General features: G+C 38.6%; 1 protein-coding gene across 1 annotated transcript in view; it reads left to right on the forward strand.

Annotated features, from left to right (window-relative positions):
* The window catches only part of LOC150085259 (ubiquitin-like modifier-activating enzyme 6), an 88,763-nt gene that overhangs the window by 56,690 nt on the left and 9,206 nt on the right, over positions 1-22,867 (forward strand). Inside the window, exons 8-10 of the mRNA XM_090374503.1 lie at positions 7,365-7,495; positions 7,628-7,715; positions 8,985-9,079. Coding sequence (XP_090230629.1) covers positions 7,365-7,495; positions 7,628-7,715; positions 8,985-9,079 — 314 coding nt within the window. The remainder of the gene's footprint in view (positions 1-7,364; positions 7,496-7,627; positions 7,716-8,984; positions 9,080-22,867) is intronic.

Genomic DNA, 22,867 nt, shown 5'->3' on the forward strand with positions numbered 1-22,867 from the left:
GATCACTGCCACCTAGTGGTTCCTTTATCTGCAGATTCCTGATGCATGAAGAATCACTACTGATAATCAGATCAAGAGTATTACTCCCTCTAGTTGCCTCCAGAACATGCTGCTGTAGAAAACAGTCATCCAGTAAATCCACAAAAGCCTTGCTAGTGTGTGAGTGACCAACCAACAAATTCCAGTCAATATCTGGGAAATTAAAATTCCCCATTATAAGACACTCTAATTTACTGGCCCACTCTATTTCTCTTCACAATTGCTCATTATACTCATCAGATTCATTAGGCCTATAATACACACCTACTCTCATTTTTCCTTTCCTAGTGCTTATGTCACACCAAACAGACTGAACATCGCATTGTCCACCCACATCAATTGGATGCACTTCCATAGATTTTATGTTTCTTAACTAACAGCATAACCCCTCCTCCATTCCTATCCTGTCTATCCTTTCTACACACATCATCATCATCATCATCATCAGCCATTTTCAATCCACTGCAGGATGAAGGCCTCTCCAGCAACTTTCCAGTTCCTTCTGTTTTGAGCACTGACCATCCATTTACTACTCAAAAACTCATGAATTTCATCTATCCATCTCCGCCTTTGTCTTCCAGGTTTTCTTCTAGCTCCTCTTGGGTACCATTCTGTTATTTTCTTAGTCCATCTATCATCATGTCTTCGAGCTATGTGTCCTGCCCAAGACCATTTTAGTTCTTTAGTTTTGATAAGAATGTCCTTTACTTGAGTTTGCTGCCTAATCCATGTGTTTCTCTTCTTATCTAACAGTCGGATTCCCAATATAATTCGTTCCATTCTTCGCTGTGTAGTTCTTAGCTTCTCTTCCATTCTTTTGGTGAGTGCCCAAGTTTCACTTCCATAAGTCATGGTGGGGAGTATACATTGGTTCATTATTTTACGTTTCAGACAAACTGGGATATTGCTCTTCAGTATGTGACTATATTTCCTGAATGCTATCCATCCAAAATTTATTCTTCTCTTGACTTCCAGCCATTTATCATTATTACAGCTAATAACTTGTCCCAGATAAGTATATGACTCCACCTTTTCAATTACCGCTCCTTCAATCATTATTTCCCTTTCCGTGGCATACTTGTTCATCATTACTTTTGTTTTAGCCATATTCATCTTTAGTCCAAAATCCTTACTAACTGTGCATAACTGATTAAGATTTTCCTCTAATTCTTTGGGATCGTGGCTTATGACCACAATGTCATCTGCAAATCGTAAATGGTTGAGGTACTCTCCGTTTACATTGACTCCTTTCTGCGACCAGTCTAATCTTCTGAAAGCTTCCTCAAGGGCAGCAGTAAACAGCTTCGGAGATATTGTGTCTCCTTGTCGAACTCCTTTCTCGATTTTAAATTTGCTACTGTCTTTGTCTAGTCTAATAAAGGATGTAGCACTCTCATATATTTTCTTCAAAATCATAATATATGGAGTATCTATGCCTTTTCATAATCCACAAATCCCAGGCATAATGGTGTTTTATATTCATTTGCTTTCTCCATTAGCTGTGATATTACGTGAAGGTGATCCATAGTTGAGAATCCTGTCCTAAAGCCAGCTTGCTCTTGCGGCTGATTCTCATCAAGTATTCTTTCTAATCTGTTAGTAATGACCCTTGTGAACAACTTGTAGATATGGGATAACAAGCTAATTGGTCTATAATTTCCAATTTCTGGTTTATCTCCTTTCTTATGCAGCAAAACTATGATTGCATTATTCCACTGCTTAGGCATCACACCTTTTCTAATGCACTTTGTGAAGAGCCTTGCCAGTTTTTGTGTTATGTCTCTTCCTCCCAATTTTAACAACTCTACAGTAACTTCATCTTCCCCCGGGGCTTTCCGATTCTTCATTTTCTTCAATGCATGTTCTAACTCATCAGGAAGAATATCGGGTATGTCATATGTGTTGCTACTTTGCAATCCATCTTCCCCACTGCTGGTATCATTCCCTCGCTCCTTGTATAATTCTCTATAGTAGTCTTCTGCTATTTGAATTATGCCTTCTCTGCTGTTTATAAGTACACCATCGCTATTCTTCAGTTTCAGTATCATTTGTCTTTCTGTATTACTGCTCATGGCTGCTGATTTAAATCCTTTGTTTTCCCTTAATGCTTGTTCTACTTTTCTTGTGTTAAATCTTCTTATGTCCTCTCTGAGTCTCTTTCTAATGGCTTTGCATAACTCAGTATACTCAGTTTTCTCCCTGTCAGTGTTTTTCTTACTCTTCATTTGTCGTCTTTGGTTCATCATGACAAGTGTTTCTTGGCTAATTTTTTCTTCTTTGGATTTCTGTTTCCCTATAGGTTTCTTGGGCTTTATCACTTTCAGAAAGTTGTAATATTCCTCGTCAATATCTTGGTCCTGAGCAGTCTGCAGAAGCTCAAACTTGTTCTTAATCTCCAGTACATACTGCTTTTTCTCCTCCTCTGTTATTTCAAAGACCTTTGTATTATTTACTCGAGTCAGTTTTTCCCTTTCCTTTCCTACATCTATATCAAGTGTACATCTTACCATTCTGTGATCACTTCCAACATTTACCTTATTCAGGACGGTAACATCGTTCACAATATATCTTCTGTTAGTGAGGATGAAGTCGGTTTCATTAGTTGTTAATCCATTTGGACTCTTTCTACACACATTGTACTCCCCAAATTCCAGTTCTGCACTGCTTATGTCTGTGTGACACCATGTCTCTGATATCCCACAGTATCTGCCTTTGATGTCTTGACTAGCACTTCAAGCTCATCGAATTTATTAACTATACTCCTAGCATTGTTGTACATGCAAGTATACATGCACCTGTTTCTACTCTTAGTTACCCTAACACAGCCCATGTATTTACTTGTTCCACTATGACTCCCAGCAGTCCTGGAAATTCCCATTGTCTTGCTTTCCAGGCTGCTGCTCAATTGCATTTCAATAGAAGTAGTGCAAGAATCACTTTTACCTCTGCCAGCGGCTACTTTTAATCTATTAGTCCATGTTCACCCCCCCCCAGCCAGCAGGTTTCTGACCCACCTAACTCTGCCTCGAGAGCATCAGAAAATATTCTTTCTATTTAAGTGTATCCCATCCCTATAGAAGCAGTCTCTCCTTTTAACAAGCACAGACCAAGCTGAGAAAAATTCTACCCCTTGAGCCTTGCACAGTCTCTCCAGGACAGAATTGATCGACAAGGCTCTCATCATATACTCCCTCCTATCGTGTCTGGGCAGAATTGCAGACACTTTCAAATTCAACCCTAACTCACAGCTTTTTTTTCAGCATTGTCTTGTTCTTGTTAAGTAATTCTGCCAGTCTCCTACTCTTAATATCATTAGTCCCAACGTGTACATGTAATATGTACACGTTGGCATTAATGATGTGCAATGTGTAACTTAATATCATTAGTGCCCTTAAAGGATGATATCTGCCCTACAACGTAATTAACCTTTGCCCCTGGCAGACATACCCTGGTCCTGTTCCATCTACCCTTTTTTGCAAAAGGATAGATGGAACAGGATGATTTCTGCCTTGGGGGTTGCAGCTGTATTGCGTGATGTTCAAGTGCAAGCTCTGAAATTGATGTGGACAGCTGAGAGCTTGATGCCCCTCAATTTAAATCCTTCGAGGGCATCCGCCCTGTCCTTCAAGCTCTCATATAAGCCCATAACAAATGCAAGTTGGTGCCTGATTTCCTTGCACTCCTTACATTGCGCACACATCAAACAAACAGTGCATTTCAATAGACTGTGATTCAGAGGACAACCGCCCCACCCCCTGAGCCACAGCACTTCCACTAGTTTGAGCCTTTGCATTTATATTCAAGTTCAATAAAATTCCAATACAAAATATAACCCTAAACCTATATCCCAATGCAGTTATAACACTATATATATATATATATATATATATGTATTTCGGTATCGAATGTTATCTCCGAGTTACATTATATGACTTTCTTATCCCCTGTCAACTTATATGTATTAATTTATGATGTTACGTTTGTAATAACTAGGTCGCTATATTTATTTAGTTAAAAAAGTAGAATTCAATTAACAATGAAATTTAATAAGATTAATAAATTTTACTGATTAATTGATACTACTATACTCGCTATCTAGTTTTCTGTTAAACCTTACGCTAGCACACATATCGTATAACAATGGCAGCAAGTTATGAATGGTTAATCTATGGACACGAGGTATTATTTACTTTCCAAATCGTGCTATCTAAATTCAAAATAAACTACGGAGCTTGACTAGGTCTATAAGCTACTTGTAGACATAATTTAATCTAACAATTAAGTCAACAAAGTGGCTAAGTATAATTAAAAACTTTTCATTCGCTGGAGTTACAAAACCTGTTCAACATGTGGATTTGATATCCATACCAATACTAAGTAATAACCTACAAAATCTCTATCTAAATTCAAATTAAACTAAATATTGTTACTAGGAATATAAAGCAATCCTAAAAAATAAATTAATATGCCAATTTAAGTCAATAAAGAAGCAAAACTTCTCTATTTGCTGGAGCCAGTAAAATTTAGCCATTTATCTAAACTTATAATCATATAAGTTTAGATAAATGGTGTAGCTTGCTACATTGGAGCATGGAATTTCCAAACTGTTCGCATGCAAGCAAATTTCCTCATCTGTTTTGTTTATCATTTAACGCTATTTTATTACATGACGTTGAGTTGATTTTATATGTGTATAACCAGTGTGTTGTCTGTGGTAAACACAGATTTAAAAATCTGTGTTTACCACATATTAAATAAACATTATTAATTGTTAAACGAGACGCATAGAGGATTTTCCTCTATGTGTCTTGTTTACCATTTGAATAAAGGAGAAATCCCTTACATACATCTTGGTCACAACAGATAAACTCCTGTTTTGAACTTAGAGACCAGAGAAAGATAGCTTAAGATATAGGGAAGCTCCCCTCTCCCCAACACACCATTATTAATAGCCACATGGCCTCCATCTCTTTGAAGTTGTTCTAGGGTGCATTTGGTCCTCATTTCCTTTATGAATAATAATGCAGTTCTCCATGTGGCTCAAGGAATTTCTGGAAAGTGAAGATATCCAGAAAATGGAGTGACCTGTCAAATCTCAATACTTATTAATTGCTTTTTTTTTTTTTTTAATTATTTTAAATGAAAAATATCTAGGGTTTTGAGAATAAAGTTCTGTTTTTTTTTTACATTATTTTCTATGAAGCAAAAAAAAAAAAAAAACATATAATTCTGAGAGGATTGTTATAAATATGAAATTATTATTCTCTTCCATTTTCAAGTTTATAGACTTGTATAGTCTATGAAAATTTAGTATTACACATGTGCATATATTTATGCTTATATATATATTTAAAAAGGGACATTTAATTCATCAGTGCAGAAATGTCCCTAAATAATTGGCATTTCTCATTTTGCAGTGATAAGTATTTTCCTCCCTTCTTTCTGTGAATGGAAATCTGTATTTCATCCAGTGACTGATTTTTGTTTACCATTTAAAGGCTGTTTTCCTTTCCCACTTATTATGACCAAATTTAGTAATTTTGGCAGCACTTAGTGCTCTCAACAGCTAATCACTTTGAGATTAATTATAACAATATTAGAAAAAAATGCTTTTGAAGACTTTAATTAATGGGCAAATTTATCGGTAAATCAACTTTTTTGTTTGTTTGTTTTTTCAGAATTAATTCATGACTAGAATGTTACAATATTAAATCATTTGCTATGTGCCAGGATACTGTGTATGTATATGCCGTATTACACTACCCTCAAAAACCTGTTTTGGAGGGTAGTGTAACAGACCAGACATGTCATTTTCACATTGATAGCACTTTCACTTAATTAGTAGCATATAGGTCAACTCTTTGGCTGCTGTGACAAACCTCACATTTTGGTCTATTGTTCATTGGCTTTCCCTCCATTAAATATAGCGCTCCATTCCTGCTGCAGATCAGTAACCATTTTATCTATATGTGAGATGTGTTGGACTGGCCCTTACCTGATCTTCCAGTTGATCCTAAAGGTGTTCAAATAGGGACTCTGTACTGGTCAATCCAACTTTTGTATATCCACAAACTATTCTCAAACAACATTGGTGGTATGACACAAGCATTATCCTGTTGAAACAAACATGGTCTGTACTAGAACTGCCAAATCACCTGGAGAATGGAATTGTCCAAAATGTTATAGTAGGCATTAGTATTCATGGTTCCTCCAGTCCTAGATGGTACCCTTGCAAACAGTGCCGCACTATAACCCCACTTGCTTGTTCGCACAATGCATTCTAGCAGCTTCTGCATCCACACCTGCTGATCTGATCGGAACAGGGCATGGCAAGTTTAGCCACTCCATTGAACCAATTTACACTACTCTATGGACCAATTATGACATTACTTGCACCATGAAAAGACTGCTGATTACAGTTGGTGATGTTTGGCTTATGCTCTACTACGCTCCCTTGAAAATCAAGGCTGTGTAGGAGCTCTGTACATAGTATGTTCATATAGACCTCAATGCCTATTGACACCTTAAACTCCTCACATTTTTCAGCAATATCTGATGCAATTGCCATACTACCATTCAAAGTAACATCTGATCATATGAAGTGAGCTTCTGTGGTCTTCCTGTGCATTGCTGTACAGTGGTATCGTCATGCTTCAATTTCAAGATAACATCACTTGTCAATTTGCACATCAGTTGTGACAGCACATCAGCAATGTGACATCCAAAGTTCTGCTCTTGAAATCATTTAGCTCTGCTCTTTGTGCCATGACAACAACAACAGCTAACTCAAGGTTAGTACATAAAGAGTGTTCATGTGCCTTCCTTATATACCAGGCTGAGTTACCTGTTTATTTGGAAAGATCCAATGGACTAGAAAGTTGTGTGTGTGTGTGTTGGTTTTTTTTTTAGGAGCATTAAGCAACTAAGGCCATATTGCTCCGGGATATGTGGTGGTCATTCCCTGACCTTTCCGCATCCTCCATATTTGGTGGTGACGGGCTCGAACCCCGGTTTAATCAAGAAGCGTGTGCTACGCACTGCTGCTCCTTCCCACCTGGCTATGGATGTGTGTGTGTGTGTGTGTGTGTGTGTGTGTGCGTGTGCGTGTGTGTGCATGCGTGCGCGCGTGTGTGTGTGCTGAAGGGTAGTGTATAAGCAAATAATTTAACATTTAATTTTTTATAACTGCCAAACATCCTTAAAGTGTATGTTTTCAAAATGTAAAATTATAATGGAATTTTTTTTATGAGTATATTTAGTTGCTGAGGTCTTATACTTATTTACTAATTCTGCTTTTTTTTTTTCTTTTTTTTTTTTATGTTCAGGTAACACTTGAATTTTTAAAATTAGTCAAAGGGTTAAATGCGAGAAATCAATATCGTAATTGTTTCTTGAACCTTGCTCTTCCATCATTTGTCTTTTCTGAACCTGCCCCAGCCACAGTAACAGAACTGTTGTAAGTTTACTCTTGTCCTAATGATCAGTTTATGATTATGTTAATATATATTAAATGTCACAAAATTGCATTTAGCCTTAACTTTCATCATTTATTGAAGTTTCATGACAAGTGTTCTTATTTTTATTTCAGCCCTGGCTTGACATTTACGGTATGGGATCGTTGGGACATTCAGGGTAATTCGGAAATGACTCTACAAGAATTTATGGATATACTTAGGGTAAGTACATACACACAATTCAGTTTCATTTCTGGCATTCCAAAATCATGCTCATTTCTGAACCTTTCAAGTCAAGCTAAACTATCATATTTATAACAGCAATGCTATAATAATTTTTTAAAAAAACAATCCTCCTTGAATTGATTTTTCACATCCAGTGTTTAGAGTTTATAGACCAAGCAGCAGTATAAAGCAGGTGGGCAAATACATATGGAAGCTGTATGTGTGCAATTCAGGGCAAGAATGGGCATGATAAAAGATTTAAGTGACTTCAAGCATAGCACAATAGTCATCAGAGAACATTCTGGTATCACTGTCTTGGAAACATCAACCCTTTTGGAGTTTACACGTGTGACTGTGTTTCCTGTGTATCATGATTCTCTGATAACCAAATAATGTCTGGCCAGTGGCAACAATGTAGTTGGAAACAGCTCAGTGATGCAAGAGACAAGTGGAGGCTGATGAGACTGTGCAGGGTAACAGAAAGGCTGCAATCAGTCAAATAACAATCCAGTACAATAGTGTTAGCTAAAGTAGCATTTTAGAACACACAGCTTGTCATACCTTGTCACAGATTGGGTATTGCAGCCAATGAACAAACCGGCTTCCACTCGGTTTGTTCATTGACTGCAATACCCAATCTGTGACAAGGTAAAAAACAAGAAGGTATGGCACATGAACACCAACACTTGGATGGTGGAGGATTAGGAAAACATTGCTTAGTCTGATGAGTCCTGGTTTCTGCTGTTTTGCAATGATGGGAGGACAGAATATTGCAGAAACAGCACAAATCCATGGACCCATCCTGCCAGGTGTCACAGTGCAAGCTGTATAGTGGTGGAAGGAGTGTTTTTATTTGGGAACATTGAGTCCCTTGAATGCCACAGGCTACCTGGAAATTCTTTCTTAACAGATTCATGGCTTCAGTGTATCCATCAATGAATGGATTCTTCCATCAGGATAATGCACCATGTCACAAAGGCAGAATTGTACAGAACTGGTTCCAGGAATATGAGAGTGAGTTTAGCTTTCTGTGGTGGCCTCAAACTGTTTTCTTAGATACACATTCCTGTATATACAGGAATGTATTTAAGAAATGGATTTTTAGAATTAGAACTAAAAGTACACCCAGAAACACCGTGAATTTTGGAAACCAAAATCTATGCAGACCAGTGTTATCATCAATTTTGTATTTATTTTTGTTAGTTTTATGCTGATTATCATATTACCATTTATTACCACATATATATATATATATAACCATTTCAGGAACGGACTAGTTTGACACCTACTATGATAGTATATGGAAATAAAATAATTTGGGTGCCAACGCTTCCTGGATATGCAGACAGGCCAAATGAAAAGTATGTATATAAATGTATATTTTATATTAAATTGTAAGATGGCTAATGATTTACTATTCCTAATAAGCTGGAACAAGTGTGTTATGTGGTTTACAATCTTAAAGATTAAAAAATACAGTGGGGGCCTCGTATGGCGAATGCACCATACAACAAACTTTTCGTACAACGAACCCGGGTTTTAACCTCTTCCCTTACTATTTTTCCCTATTTTCATGTCAAACAAATTCTAATTTTTAAAATAACGATTTTTATTGCTTTTTATTCTTTGTAATACGGTGCTTGATTATGGAACAAATTGAAGTGTTCAATTTTGTATACTCCTAGAATTATTATCCCAATCAGAACTGCAATATTCTTCAGTCATTATCCATAATTAATTCTTGAAAATGAAACAGACAACCTCGTGCAGCACAGTGCTCAGGAAAGAACATCAGGCGACAACAATATACAAGGTATCAGCAGGCATCATCTGATGCTTGTCTCAGATAAAAATATTCCAACAAATGCGCCCACCGGCGAATGGCCACAAGAGCCATATTGCGATGAATGCACTACTTTACCACGCGCCAACGGCTTCACTCGGGGGTGACCCTTCACTGCTTCTGACGGCTTCACTCGGGTAAGTATTCAAAGAACACAAATTCGTACATGACCACAAGATATCTCAGGATAATAATTTATGACATTAAAATGCTAACCCAAGTTAACTCAGGATAATCAGGGAAGTGGTTAATACAAACACAACACACATTCTGTTTTATTCACCATGTCTTTCTTTTGTTTCAGGAAAGTTCCAAATTTGTTTTTTGAAAGTTTCTTTTGAAAAGAGTTTAAAAAAGATTTCGAAAAGTTTCAAAACATGGGTCCTAAGAAAAGTGTCAGTGTAAATCAGCCCAAGAAAATCACTATTGAAACCAAGAAAGACATCATTGGCAAGCATGAAAAAGGAGCTAGTGTAATCTGGCAATTGAATATGGAGTCAAAAAATCCACCATTGGAACCATCTTGAAGAACAAGGAGACCATCAAGAATGTTGAGGTTGCAAAGGGAGTGACCAGATTAAGTACCCTAAGAAACCCCATCATTGAAGAAATGGAGAATTTGCTGCTACTGTGGAGATACCATCAGCAAAGAAGTCATCTGTCTGAAAGACAAGCACATCTATGCTGACCTGAAAGAAAAAACTCCAGGGCCAAGCTCTGAAGAATCTGAATTTAAGACAAGCAGGGGGTGGTTTGAGAAGTTTAAGGGGAGGACTGGCATCCACAGTGTCATAAGGCATGGGGAGGCAGCAAGTACTGATAAATTTGCCAAGAAATTTTAGAAGCTCATGAAAGATGAAGGATATCTACCACAACAGGTCTTCAACTGTGATGAAACTGGGCTTTTCTGGAAAAAAGTGCCCAGTAAAACCTACATCACAAAGGAAGCACAAGCTGTGCCAGGCCACATGCCTATGAAGGACAGGCTGACCCCTCCTCTTTGCTGCCAATGCTAGTGAAGACCTGAAGATCAAGCCTCTCTTGATGTATTATTCTGAAACACCAAGAGCATTTAAGAAGCACTTAATTGTCAAAGGTAAACTTGGAGTCTACTGGAAATCTAACCCAAAAGCTTGGGTTACTAAGCTTTTCAAGGACTGGGTGCTTGAAGTCTTTGCACCTACAGTGAAGAAATACCTGGAGGAAAAGAACTTGCTACTGAAGGCTATCCTCACCATGGATAATGCACCCACTTGATTTAGAAGATGCCCTGGAATTGGAGTTCAGCTTCCTGAAGATTGTTTTCTTACCTCCCAACACTACACCTCTAATTCAGCCAATGGACCAGAATGTCAGCAGACTTCAAGAAGCTCCACACCAAAGCACTTTTCACCAGGTGCTTTGAAGTTTGCCATGCTTCCAGCTTCATGACATTGAGGAATTTTGGAAGGAAGAATTTAACATTGCGCATGCCATTAGACTCAGAAAAAGCTTGGCATGAAGTGTCAGTCAGGAACCTGAACTCTGCCTGGAGAAAGCTATGACCAGCCTGTGTTCAAGAAGAAGAACCTGATAATGGAGCCCAAGTCATGAAGGACATTGTGGCAGCAGCTAAGGACCTGGACTTGGAAGTGGAAGAAGAAGATGTGGAGTTAATAGAGGAGCATGAAGTGCAGCTGACCATGGAAGAACCGAAGGAGCTGCATAAACATCAGGTTGGGGAAACAGAAAAAAATGTTTTTTCCTCAAAGGAGGAGAAAGAGGAAAACATCACCAAAGGTCCAATGCCTTCATCTACTATCAAGGAGATTCTTCAGGACTGGAAGAAGCTTCACAACAAGGTGTTGGAGTGGCACTCCAACACAGCTGAAGTGAACAGAGTGGGGGACCTCTAGAATGACATTGTGCTTTACTACTTCAGGAGCCTCCTTAAAAAGAGAGAAAAGCAATCAACACTGGAGAGATTCTTCAATGCTAAAAAGCAGAAACAGGCAGAAGAACTTGAAGAACATAAAGCTTCTGAACACGAAGAACCTATAAGCATGAACCTATAACCATAAAGAAGAATAAATAGTGTATGTAAATGGTGGCCTCTTTTTTTTTGTTGTGGAGGGTCCGGTACCAATTGATTTATTTCCCATAGGATATTTTGGAATCACATTTCTTACCGCGAACCGGTTCGTGGAACGAATTAAGTTCGTGGTACAAGGCCCTACTGTAATAAAAGTGCCCTTTTTTCATTGAGGAAAACCTCAACTTGTACTCTTAATAATTGGGCTGTGTTTCAAGGCATCTACAACTCGTCTTAAGGCCTTACAATTGTAAAAGCTTACAGTTGCAGGAGTTCTGTTGAAATGAATCAGACCTGGTTTTCATCAGACCTCCTGCAACTGTAAGCTTACCAGAATTGTATGGCTGAAGATGAGATATAGTATTGTCTTTATGATGAATAGTGAGATGGATAGTACAACAGTCTCATCAGACATCACTACAAAACATCAGCCAGAAATTTAAGGTGTCAAAGGGGTTGAGATCTGTGTGAACACATTTTTATGCAGATCTGCATAGCCTTTATTTTCATAGGACAGTGGTAATGCCAATGACAGATATCACTAACAACAATCAGTGGTTTCACCTTGCCTATTGCAATGTCTGTATTGATCCACAGAGTAATGCAAATTGGTTCTGCAAAATGATAATTCTTACTATATTCTGTTCCAGTCAGGTGAGCAAATGTGGCAGTGGAGGAGGTCTGGAAAACATCTGATGCCAAAGTGCATTGCACCAACAGTGAAGTTTAGAGGAGATGGGATTATGGTGTGGGACCATTTGTCATGGATATGTGGCTGGGGCCTTTAGTGGTCATCTAGGGAACAATGAACGCCAGTACTTACCATAATGCATTGGACAATTCCATGCTCTCTGAATTTTTGGAAGTTTTTTTATAAATAGCCATATTTGTTTCAACAGGACAGTGCTCATGCCATATCACTGATGTTGTTTGGAATTGGTTCATGGATATGGATTTTAAAAAAAAGTTGGAATGGTCAGTGCAGAGTTCCAATTTAAATCCTATGAAACACCAATTGGATGAACTGAAACATCAAGTGTGTGCCAAACCAGCACATCCCACATTGGTAGCTCAACTGGACTACCAATGTTCTGCAGAAAGAATGGAGAGATTGCTTGTCGCTGTCTATTGTTTTTGGTGTAAAGCCTACCCAGGGGGTTAGAGTGAGGTTATAGTAAATGGCAATGGTATCAGTTTACACATATTTTAGGCTACAGAAGGGTTGGAGTAAAATGAATTTTGAAGTTGTTCACTATAGATAGATCATAACTCAAATTAAGGGTTGTGACAAATGTTTTAAGTAAGTCTGATGATTTTGAATACTTGTTAATCTTATTTTCACTGCTGATCTTGAAACCAAGCACGATAAGGCAGTGGGAGCATATGCTCCAAGTGGCTTATCATGACTTATCATTGATATCCAGTGAAAACAATTTCAGCCAACTGCTGGAATAGTAGTTCATTTGATCTTTCATTCTTCTTTTCTTTCTTTTTTTTTTTTTTTTTTTTTTTTTGGAGAAAGGATCTTGTTTATGATCTTTATGCAGCCAATGAATATGCTCACTGGACAGTAGTACACTGAATTTCACACACCCTCTTAAGCAGAAAAACTAGTAAAAAGGGGCCAATTGCATTGAATTAGGATATGCTGTATTGCAACACTGCCCCTGCCCAAGAAAGTTAATTCACTATAAATACAGGGGGGGGGGTATCAGAAAGTTTGTACCCTTAACTAGAAATAATATCCCTAGAAAGGTGAAACTTCAGAGGAACTTTAATCCTTTTCTATGTACTCTCCCTGTATAATAAACCCTTATAGTAAATGTATAGTAAAGTCAACCCTTCCCCAACTCTTCCATCATGCAGTATGACTGAAGACTTTTGAGGTTACTATAAACATCGTGGCGAGATCCAATCTTCCTTACATTTCGAGGGTACAGCTCTAAAACAGTGTTCGCAGGCCGGCCGCTAGTTAGTACACCGGACCGAACCTATTGGTAACTCTTTAGGAGTCTTCTGGATCAGCTAGTGTATAATCTTGCTACCTCTACTCTGCTAGATAGTGGCTGAAGGGAGTGCGAGTAATGTGTATACGGAGGGCATTGTTGAGGTCATGTTATGTCAAGAATCTGGGTATATTCTTAGCATGTGTACGCCATATCCAAAAATTTCATTACTTCATACGGCATGTCCTCCCCCACTTTTTCTTACTATTGAATACACCATGAATTGTCAAACTAATAGAGTAAACTTATTTGCGAAAAGATCTAATCCTCCCTAATTCATTTCACAAATATACATGGTCTCAGTTCTAATCTCAACAATGTCCATTTCCACTTGCAGTCTGCCAAACTCCATGTACTTTTTCTGACAGAAACTCAACTACTACTCATCTCAGTTGCTCAAACTATTCGCTGTATGATTCCTTTCGCCTCAAAGGTGGTACTTGTGCATAAGTCCGTTCCAATATTCCCTGTCAGAGGCTTGGTAATTTGGAATCTCCTCTTTTCGATCTTCTCTGGCTTAAAATCTCTCTACCTCATTCTGTCAAATTCATTTGTTGTCTCTACTGTTCTCCCGACTCCACTAATCACTTGGAGCTCTTTGACTTCCTCTCTTTGCAACTTCACTATCTCCAGTCCAACTTTCCTAACAGTGAGGTAAATTTCCTTGGTGATTTTAATGTTCACAACTCCAGATGGCTTTCGTTTTATAGTCACGCTGACCCAGCTGGTCGTAATGCTGAGGCTTTTGCAATTACTAATGACCTTGCACAGATTGTTCATTTACCTACAAGAATACTGGACAATCCTAACCATACAACCAACACACTTGATCTTTTTCTCAGAAACAATCCTTCTAAGTACATGGTCGAAGTGAGTGGTCCTTTAGGCACCTCAGATCACAACTTGGTGATTGTCTCTTCTCCAATGGAACCTTTATCTCATGGCTATTCCCAATTTTGTGTTGTTCGGGATTACAAAAATCCGAAATGGGATGACCTGCGAGACTTCTTTTCTTCTTTTCCTTGGTCGAATTACTGTTTCAAAACTTCTGATGTCAACGTTTGCTCAGATCGTGTCAGTGAAATTATTCTTGCAGGAATGGAATCCTTTATCCCACACTCCACTTTAAAATCTCATCCTGTAAATAAACCTTGGTTTTCCAATAAATGTGCTAAGGCTGTTCAAGAGAAGAATGTTGCATATCGTAATTGGCTTGTTTCTAATTCTCCAGTTTCATTTTCTGCCTACACCAAAGCTCACAACAATTGTAAAGCAGTTATTAATCAGTCCAAACTAGATTTTGAAAAGGCTATGAGTAGAAAACTTGCTTCTTGCCCTAATTGTAGCCAAGCATTTTGGTCTCTTGCAAAAGCTATTGGCCGCAACTTTTGCCCATCTCTGCTCCCACCTCTGTCAAAACCAGATGGTTCTGTTGTCACTTCAGCCAAAGATAAAGCTGACCTGCTAGCATCCCATATTTCTTCCAACTCATGTATTAATGATCTTAGTAAAACACCTCCCACCATTCCCAACACACTCCATTCAATGCCTCCTGTGGTCTTCCGTCAAAAGGATGTCGGAAGGATTTTGACGAATCTTGATGCTAAGAAAGCTCCATGTCCTGATGGTATTTTTCCACTTGTTCAAAAAACCTGTGCTCCTGAACATACTCCTGTTCTTTGCCGCTTTTTTCACTTTTTTATTCCAAAGGTGTTTTTCCTTCTGCTTGGAAATTTGCTCATATCCAACCAGTTCCTAAAACGGGTGACAAATCCCTCCCATCCAATTATCGTCCCATTGCAATTACTTCTACTCTTTCTAAAGTAATGGAGAAATCGATTAACCGTCAACTCTTAAACTACCTAGAAACCTTCCATCTGATCAACGATCGTCAATATGGATTCCGTCAGTGTCGATCCACTGCTGATATTCTGGTTTATGTTACCCATCTATGGACAGATTCAATGGAAAAAGTTCTGTGAAACACAAGCAGTTGCTCTTGACATATCAAAGGCTTTCGATTGTGTTTGGCATAAAGGTCTTCTAAATAAGCTTCCATCTTATGATGTGCCAACTGTTTTTTGTAATTGGTTATCCAGTTTTCTCTCTGATCACTCAATGAGGGTGATGGTAGATGGCTCTCTGTCTTCTGACTTCTCCACTAATGCTGGTGTCCCCAAAGGTTCAGTTCTTTCCCATCCTCTTGTATATTAATTACCTTCTTTCATTGACTGGAAATCCTATCCATAGTTTTGCCGATGATAGCACATTGCATTCCACTTTCCATTTTGAGAAACCTTGCCCTGCTCAATCCGCTTCAACTTCTCGAATATCTGCTACCAATTCCATAAATGCCGATCTCCAGGTAATTCTCCAGTGGGACAAAAACAACTTAGTTGATTTCAATCCTTCTAAAACTCAGTCTTGTCTTATATCTCATAAAAAGGATTCTTCTGCTCCTATGCTTATCTTTGGTGACACTCCGATTTCTAGGCAAGTTGATATATCTCTTTTGGGGATTACACTGACTTCTAATCTCTCTTGGCACAAGCACATTACAAATAAAGCAATACCCCACGTAGCACTGATAATTGGTACTGAAACTATTCCGTGTTATGTGAAACCATGCTGATTGAGGTATAATTATAATGGGTTTTAATTGAATTCGTACCAGAGAAACAGTCTACAAACAAATTATAATAAATCTATAAACAATTTGCACTTGATAGCCAATTAAAAGGATTTGAAATTTAAAAAATATTGCAAAAATTTTATTAATGAAAAGGTAACATCATGAGAGATGCAAAAAAATGCGGTTGTTTATTTAGGTATTTCAATAATGAAGTCTGGTGAAGCCATCTCTAGATGGTTTCACCAGACTTGTTACAAGTCTGGTGAAGTCTTGTTACAAGTCAAATTCCATCTTGTAAAATGTGCCGTATGTTGATGCAACATTCAGATCTCCATTCTTAATCGCCTCACAGGCCATGTCAACCCCCCCCCCCCAAAAACTTTCTCCAGTTCTGTTGAAAATTGTTTTGGTGGAACTTCAGTGTTATCCACTTCAGAATTGTTTTCCTCTTCTGCATATGCAGTTTGCTCATCAATTTCAAGGGGAGTTGCATCATCCAAGTTGCATGTGAGTCAATGCAGTCACGTACATTCGCAGTGTCCAAAGTTTCAAATCCAAAGTCTTTTCTGACCTTAATGTCTTCGGAAATTATCTGAACTTGCGATTCAAAACCAGTGAAATCATTTACCAAATGGGGCAAAACATGCTGCCAAACAGAATGCATGTTGTTGGCAGTGATTTCTAGCTAAGATGCAGATATATTTTCGATTCTATTTAAAGGGGTAAAAAATAAATTTTGAAATGAAAAGTTTGAAAACTATCATGTCGTCTCGTCAGGATGGAAATAAGAATATTGAACACTGTTGCACGTTGCTGTCTGTACTGCAATTAAGTTTAAATCGAAAACTTACTGTACATATTAAAATTCATTCAATAGCCTAGGCAGGTACTATACGTTTCGTTATTGTATGTATTGTACCTGTCTAGGCTATTGAATGAGTTTTAATATGTACAGTAAATTTGACTTAAACTTAATTGAAAACCGTGTTATAGTGAAACCTGTGCTGTTTGAAGCCGTGCTAAGCAAAGTATTGCTTCTTCTGCATCTAAAAAACTTGGTTTTCTCTTTCGCTCTCGCCGTTACTTTTCTTCCAAACAACTGTTCACTCTGTACAAATTGCAAATCTGCCCTACCATGGAAGGTTCCCACATCTGGGGTGGTGCCCCCAAAACCTCTCTCAGGCTTCTAGATTCCATTCAGAAGAGTGCATTTAGGTTAATTAATGACTCATCTCTAACATAGTCTCTCCACTTGCTGTCTCATAGAGGTACTGCTTTTGCAGCATGCCTTTTCTACAGATACTTCCATGGGCACTGTTCTGAATCGGCTTCTATAATTCCCGCTCCCTCTTTCAAAACAGTCCAAACGTGCTGCCACCAGCCAACATCCATTTACTGTCCAACTTCAAACTCACAGAACCAACTTTTAATCCTCCTCATTTATTCATTCAACTGCCGTTTTCTGGAACAACCTTCCTGAAAATTACAGTCTACAGAAGTTCAAGTCTAATGTCAACAAATATCTTCTTTCGTCTTCTCAACCTCCAACCCAAGCACGGTACTAAGTACTATAGGTTCTAATACCTCTCGTGTTTGGGGTTTTCATAAAAAAAAAAAAATATATATATATATATATATATATATATATATATATATATACAGGGTGTTTCAGTTAAACGTTTCAGAACTTCTAAGAGGGGTCAGAAATGCTTTCCTGAAGCGGTGTTGTACACAGAAGCACCATAAAGAAAAGAGACCGTAAGTGAGAAATCGTTTTAATAATACATGAAAAGAAGCAAAAGGTACATGGATTAAAGTAAGTGTTCGAAGTTTCTTCCACGGGCTACAATGCACGCCTCACATCTCCGACACATGGACATCCGAACATTCTGGAATACTCCAGGCGAATTTCAAATTTCTTGAACAAGAACGCCAAGTTAGTAGGATGGATGATTACACGAACGCAGAGTTAGCCGATATGCATTTGGCGTATGGGGCTGCAAATTGTAGTGGGCCAGCCGCACAGCGTTTGTACGCGGAACGATATCCGACGAGGCTTATTCCCAGTCATAATTTCTTTGCAAGACTGCACCAGAGGTTAGCTGAGAGAGAGGTTCATTTGAAAGAGCTGACAGGGACAGGGTAAGAACAGCACGGACTCCAGCCGTCGAACAGAATGTGCTGCAGCATGTACAGGGGAATCCAAGAACGAGTACACGAAGTCTAGCAAACGCAGTCGGGGTTTCCCATTGCAGCATTTGGAGGATTCTCCGAGAACAAGACATGCATCCGTTTCACGTGCAGCGTGTCCAGACACAGCAACTGGAGGATTATGCACCTCGTATTGCTTTCGCACAGTGGTACCTTGGAAAATGTGCTACAAATCCCCTTTTTCCTGCTGAAGTGTTGTTTTCCGATGAGGCATCCTTCACAAGGGAAGGAATTTTCAACACGCATAACAACCATATCTGGGCGGTCGAGAACCCGCATGCAATACGACGTCGTGCAGCACAGATTCGATTTTCGGTCAATGTATGGGCCGGTATTATGGGAGATCACCTCATTGGACCTTACCTGTTACTAACCGGACCTATCTACTTGATCTTTCTGCAGCAAGTATTGCCACAACTTTTGAGAGATGAACAGATTTCTGCATCGACGCAACAGACAATGTGGTTCCAACACGATGGAGCCCCTGCCCATTATAGCGGAGATGTTCGTAACTACCTGGATGTCACATTTGGTCAACAGTGGATCGGACGTGGTGGTCCCGTGCGTTGGCCCGCTCGGTCACCCGACCTATCATGTCTTGATTTTTATTTCTGGGGTCATATGAAATCGCTAGTTTATGACACCCCTGTTGACAATGCTGAGGAGCTGGTTGCAAGAATCGCAGTAGCTGCCGAAGAAATTCGAAATTCGCCTGGAGTATTCCAGAATGTTCGGATGTCCATGCGTCGGAGATGTGAGGCGTGCATTGTAGCCCGTGGAAGAAACTTCGAACGCTTACTTTAATCCATGTACCTTTTGCTTCTTTTCATGTATTATTAAAACGATTTCTTACTTACGGTCTCTTTTCTTTATGGTGCTTCTGTGTACAACACCGCTTCAGGAAAGCATTTCCGACCCCACATTGCTATATGATTTCGAGTTGTCAGGATGTACCCTACCCCTCTTAGAAGTTCTGAAACGTTTAACTGAAACACCCTGTATATAGTAACACATTTCTCCCATCTATGGATCAGTTGTTTAATGCCTTGATCATAGAAGTCCGCACTTTTTGCCTGAAACAATGATTCCACTTGATTGATGACTTCCTGAGATGAATCAAAGTGGTGTCCATGCAATGGTTTCTTCATTTCTTGAAACAAGAAGTCTGATGGTGCTTAGTCAGGAGAATAGGATGGGTGCTGCAATAGTTCAAAGCTGCATTGGACAGCAAAATTTGTGTTGGTGGCAATCTCCATGTGAGCTGGTGCATTGTCTGACAGAAGATGGATACCTTTGGTTAACATTCCACACCTTTTCACCTTCAAAGCATCACATAACTTTTCAAAAGATTTCTGTAATATTTTCCGGTAAGTGTGGAACCATGAGGTAGGTAATCTGTTAGGATAACCTCTTTTCTGTCCCAAAACACAGACATCACCTTCTTTATGGTGTGTAATCACCTATGGGAATGAAATTTCATATGTTAGTTATTGAATATGTAGACAACTTAGATTAAAAACTGCATCTTACTACTGATGTTTTATCTAGGTCAGGGTACGAATTTTTTGATACCCCTTGTATGTTCATTTGTGAAAGAAAAATTTGGTAACCTTGAATTTCAGTGATGGGATTAGGCTGTGCCAGTTGATTTGTGTAAGAGGGTATGGTACATAATGAACAATATCGTAGAAAAATGATCTTTTTTATTGATCTTTATGCAACCAAGGAACATGCTCTCACTGAACAGTAATACACTGAATTTCACACAGACTCTCTTAAGCAGAAAAGCTAGTAAAAAGAGACCAGTTGCATTGAATCAGGATAGAATCTGTATTGCAATGCTTCCCTTGCCCAAGAAAGTTAACTATAAATATGTATTTGTGAAAGCAAGATTAGGTTACCTTGAATTTGTTGAGTGATGTGACTGTGCTGTGGTAATTGATTTGTGTAAAGGGTATGATGGTACATTATAATCAGCTTCAACAAGATCATTTTGGATAGCCAATATTATGTAATTGAACAAAGCTGGGAGATGAGGATTAACAAGGAACTTTAAAATACAGTTACTGCATTTTATGACAACATGCATAATTTACCTGCTGCAAGCATATGACATGGATTAATTAGTTATCATTAATTTGAAAGAAAAGTCTGTGAATGCCATTCATACAGTACCAGAATATAGTTCCAGAGCATTCTGGGTAAAGCCAGAACTCTTAAAAAAAAAAAAAAAAAAAAAAAAAACCCAATTTTCAATTTATTACTTACTATTTCTTATGTGAGACTCATATGTATGCATACGAGTCTCACAGAAATAATAAGTAATAGTTTTTTTTTGAGTTAATGCTGATAAAAGCAGTAATTCTCTTTCTTTCATTTTTCTCTTGTAGATCTTTTCTAATTTTATTTCACATATCTGTAGTTCGATGGTGAAAACTTGTTGGTATTTAGCATTAGTGTGGCCCCGAGTGCCAAGCGATAGTGCCCAAGCGATATTTTGTGTGATACATAGCGTTCTTTCTCAGCGGATTAGTTATATTTATTTTCCAGTGTCACTATTCTTCTTGTTTTTCTTAAGTGATTCTTTACTTAAAAGCTTTGAAGTAGAATCCAGAAAGGAAATACACCTTTCTTTCCTTGTGTATATATATATATATATATAATCCGTACTAACCTAACTAAACCTCTAAACCGCTTGGTCACTGGTGGCACCGCTCCTGCCTCCACGTGGCGGGGCTGGAAACCTGGGAGAAGAAAAACACTCTCCCGGGGCAAAAAGGAGCAAAGATGGACATAAATAGACATGCCACTTATGGATCTCATGATCCAGATCTCTCAAACAGAGAAGAGTTAAATGCAGGAAATGCAAAACGACAGAAAAAAGAAGGAACAGAAACCCCTGCTCCTCTTTTTTTGATACTGCATTCTTTGACTGACAATCCTTTGAGTAAGCTCTCTCCATTCTTAATACAGAAATGTCTTGAGAATGTGGTGGGCCCACCAAAAATGGTTCGAAGATTAAAATCCGGAGACCTTCTAGTGGAGTTGAACGAGAATAAACACTCGGAAAAGCTATTAAAATTATCGACTTTTGGTGGAATTCCCACAAAGGTTACCCCGCATGCCACCTTAAACTCCTCTAAAGGGGTAATAGCCGAGTGGGATCTCCTTAACGTATCTGAGGAGGAAATCGTTCAGGAATTAGGCGATCAAAATGTAATAAATGCCAAAAGGATAGTCATTAAGAAAGATGGGGTTCTTACTCCTACCCGAACGGTCATTCTTACATTTAAAACACCAATTTTGCCAACAACTGTTAAAGCTGGATATTTAAGGTGCAAAATTCGACCTTATATTCCAAACCCATTCCGGTGTTTTAAATGCCAAAAATTTGGACACTCACAAGCAGTCTGCAGGGGTGTAACCACCTGTGCCTCCTGTGGTTCAAAAGAGCATGTTCACACAGACTGCCCCACTGAAATACAAAGCTGCCCAAACTGTAAGGGGAATCAATCAGCATTTTCAAAGGAGTGCATCTAGTGGCAGACTGAAAAGAATATACAAAAGTACAAAGTGGAACACAAGGTGCCATACCAAGAAGCAAAAAGACATTGTTTAATTTCAAATAAATTGCCATCTTATTCTTCAGTTGTAAAAAAGCAACGATCCATAACAGTACAAACAGATTGTTCAGTTCCGCCAAGCATCTCAATTTCTGATTGGGCCAGGTCAGTCCTCTCTACACTAAAAGAACAGCCTACCCAACAGCAATCAGCTCATTCGGTAAACACACCATTGACAATACCGCCAGATAAAAATTCTGTACACCAGCCAGTTAATCAAACAAGCTCTGAAAGAAATAATCAAAAAACCAGTACTGATACCATGGACATAGATAGAAATTCACACCGAGATGACCCACTTCTTGAACTTCATGCAGAAGAGGAGGACATGGACGTCACTAGACCAAATTTCCCAAAAGGGGAAAAAAGACTAGACAGGTGCAAACAGACCACATCCCGTAAGCAAGCAGACACATCCGATAATCCTCAATAATGCATAGAATCATTCAATGGAATTGTCGCAGACTCCGAGCTAACTGAGATGACGTTTATGACTTAATTACCGAATATAAGCCTGCTGTTCTTTGTCTACAGGAAACAAACCTGACCCCTAAAATAACTATGAGCATAAAACATCATATAATGCTTAGAAAGGATAGGAATGACTCTAATACAGCACATGGAGGTGTAGCATTGCTAGTAAACTCCAGAACTCCTTTCAGACCAGTCCCACTGCAAACAACTTTAGAAGCAATTGCTGCTAGAGTTATGCTTAAGATAGCGGTAACAGTTGTTTCCATATACCTTTCGCCAAACTATTCAT

This window comes from Mastigoproctus giganteus, chromosome 5 (assembly GCF_048544385.1).
Source record: "Mastigoproctus giganteus isolate SK-2022 chromosome 5, ASM4854438v1, whole genome shotgun sequence".
NCBI classification, from domain to species: domain Eukaryota; kingdom Metazoa; phylum Arthropoda; class Arachnida; order Uropygi; family Thelyphonidae; genus Mastigoproctus; species Mastigoproctus giganteus.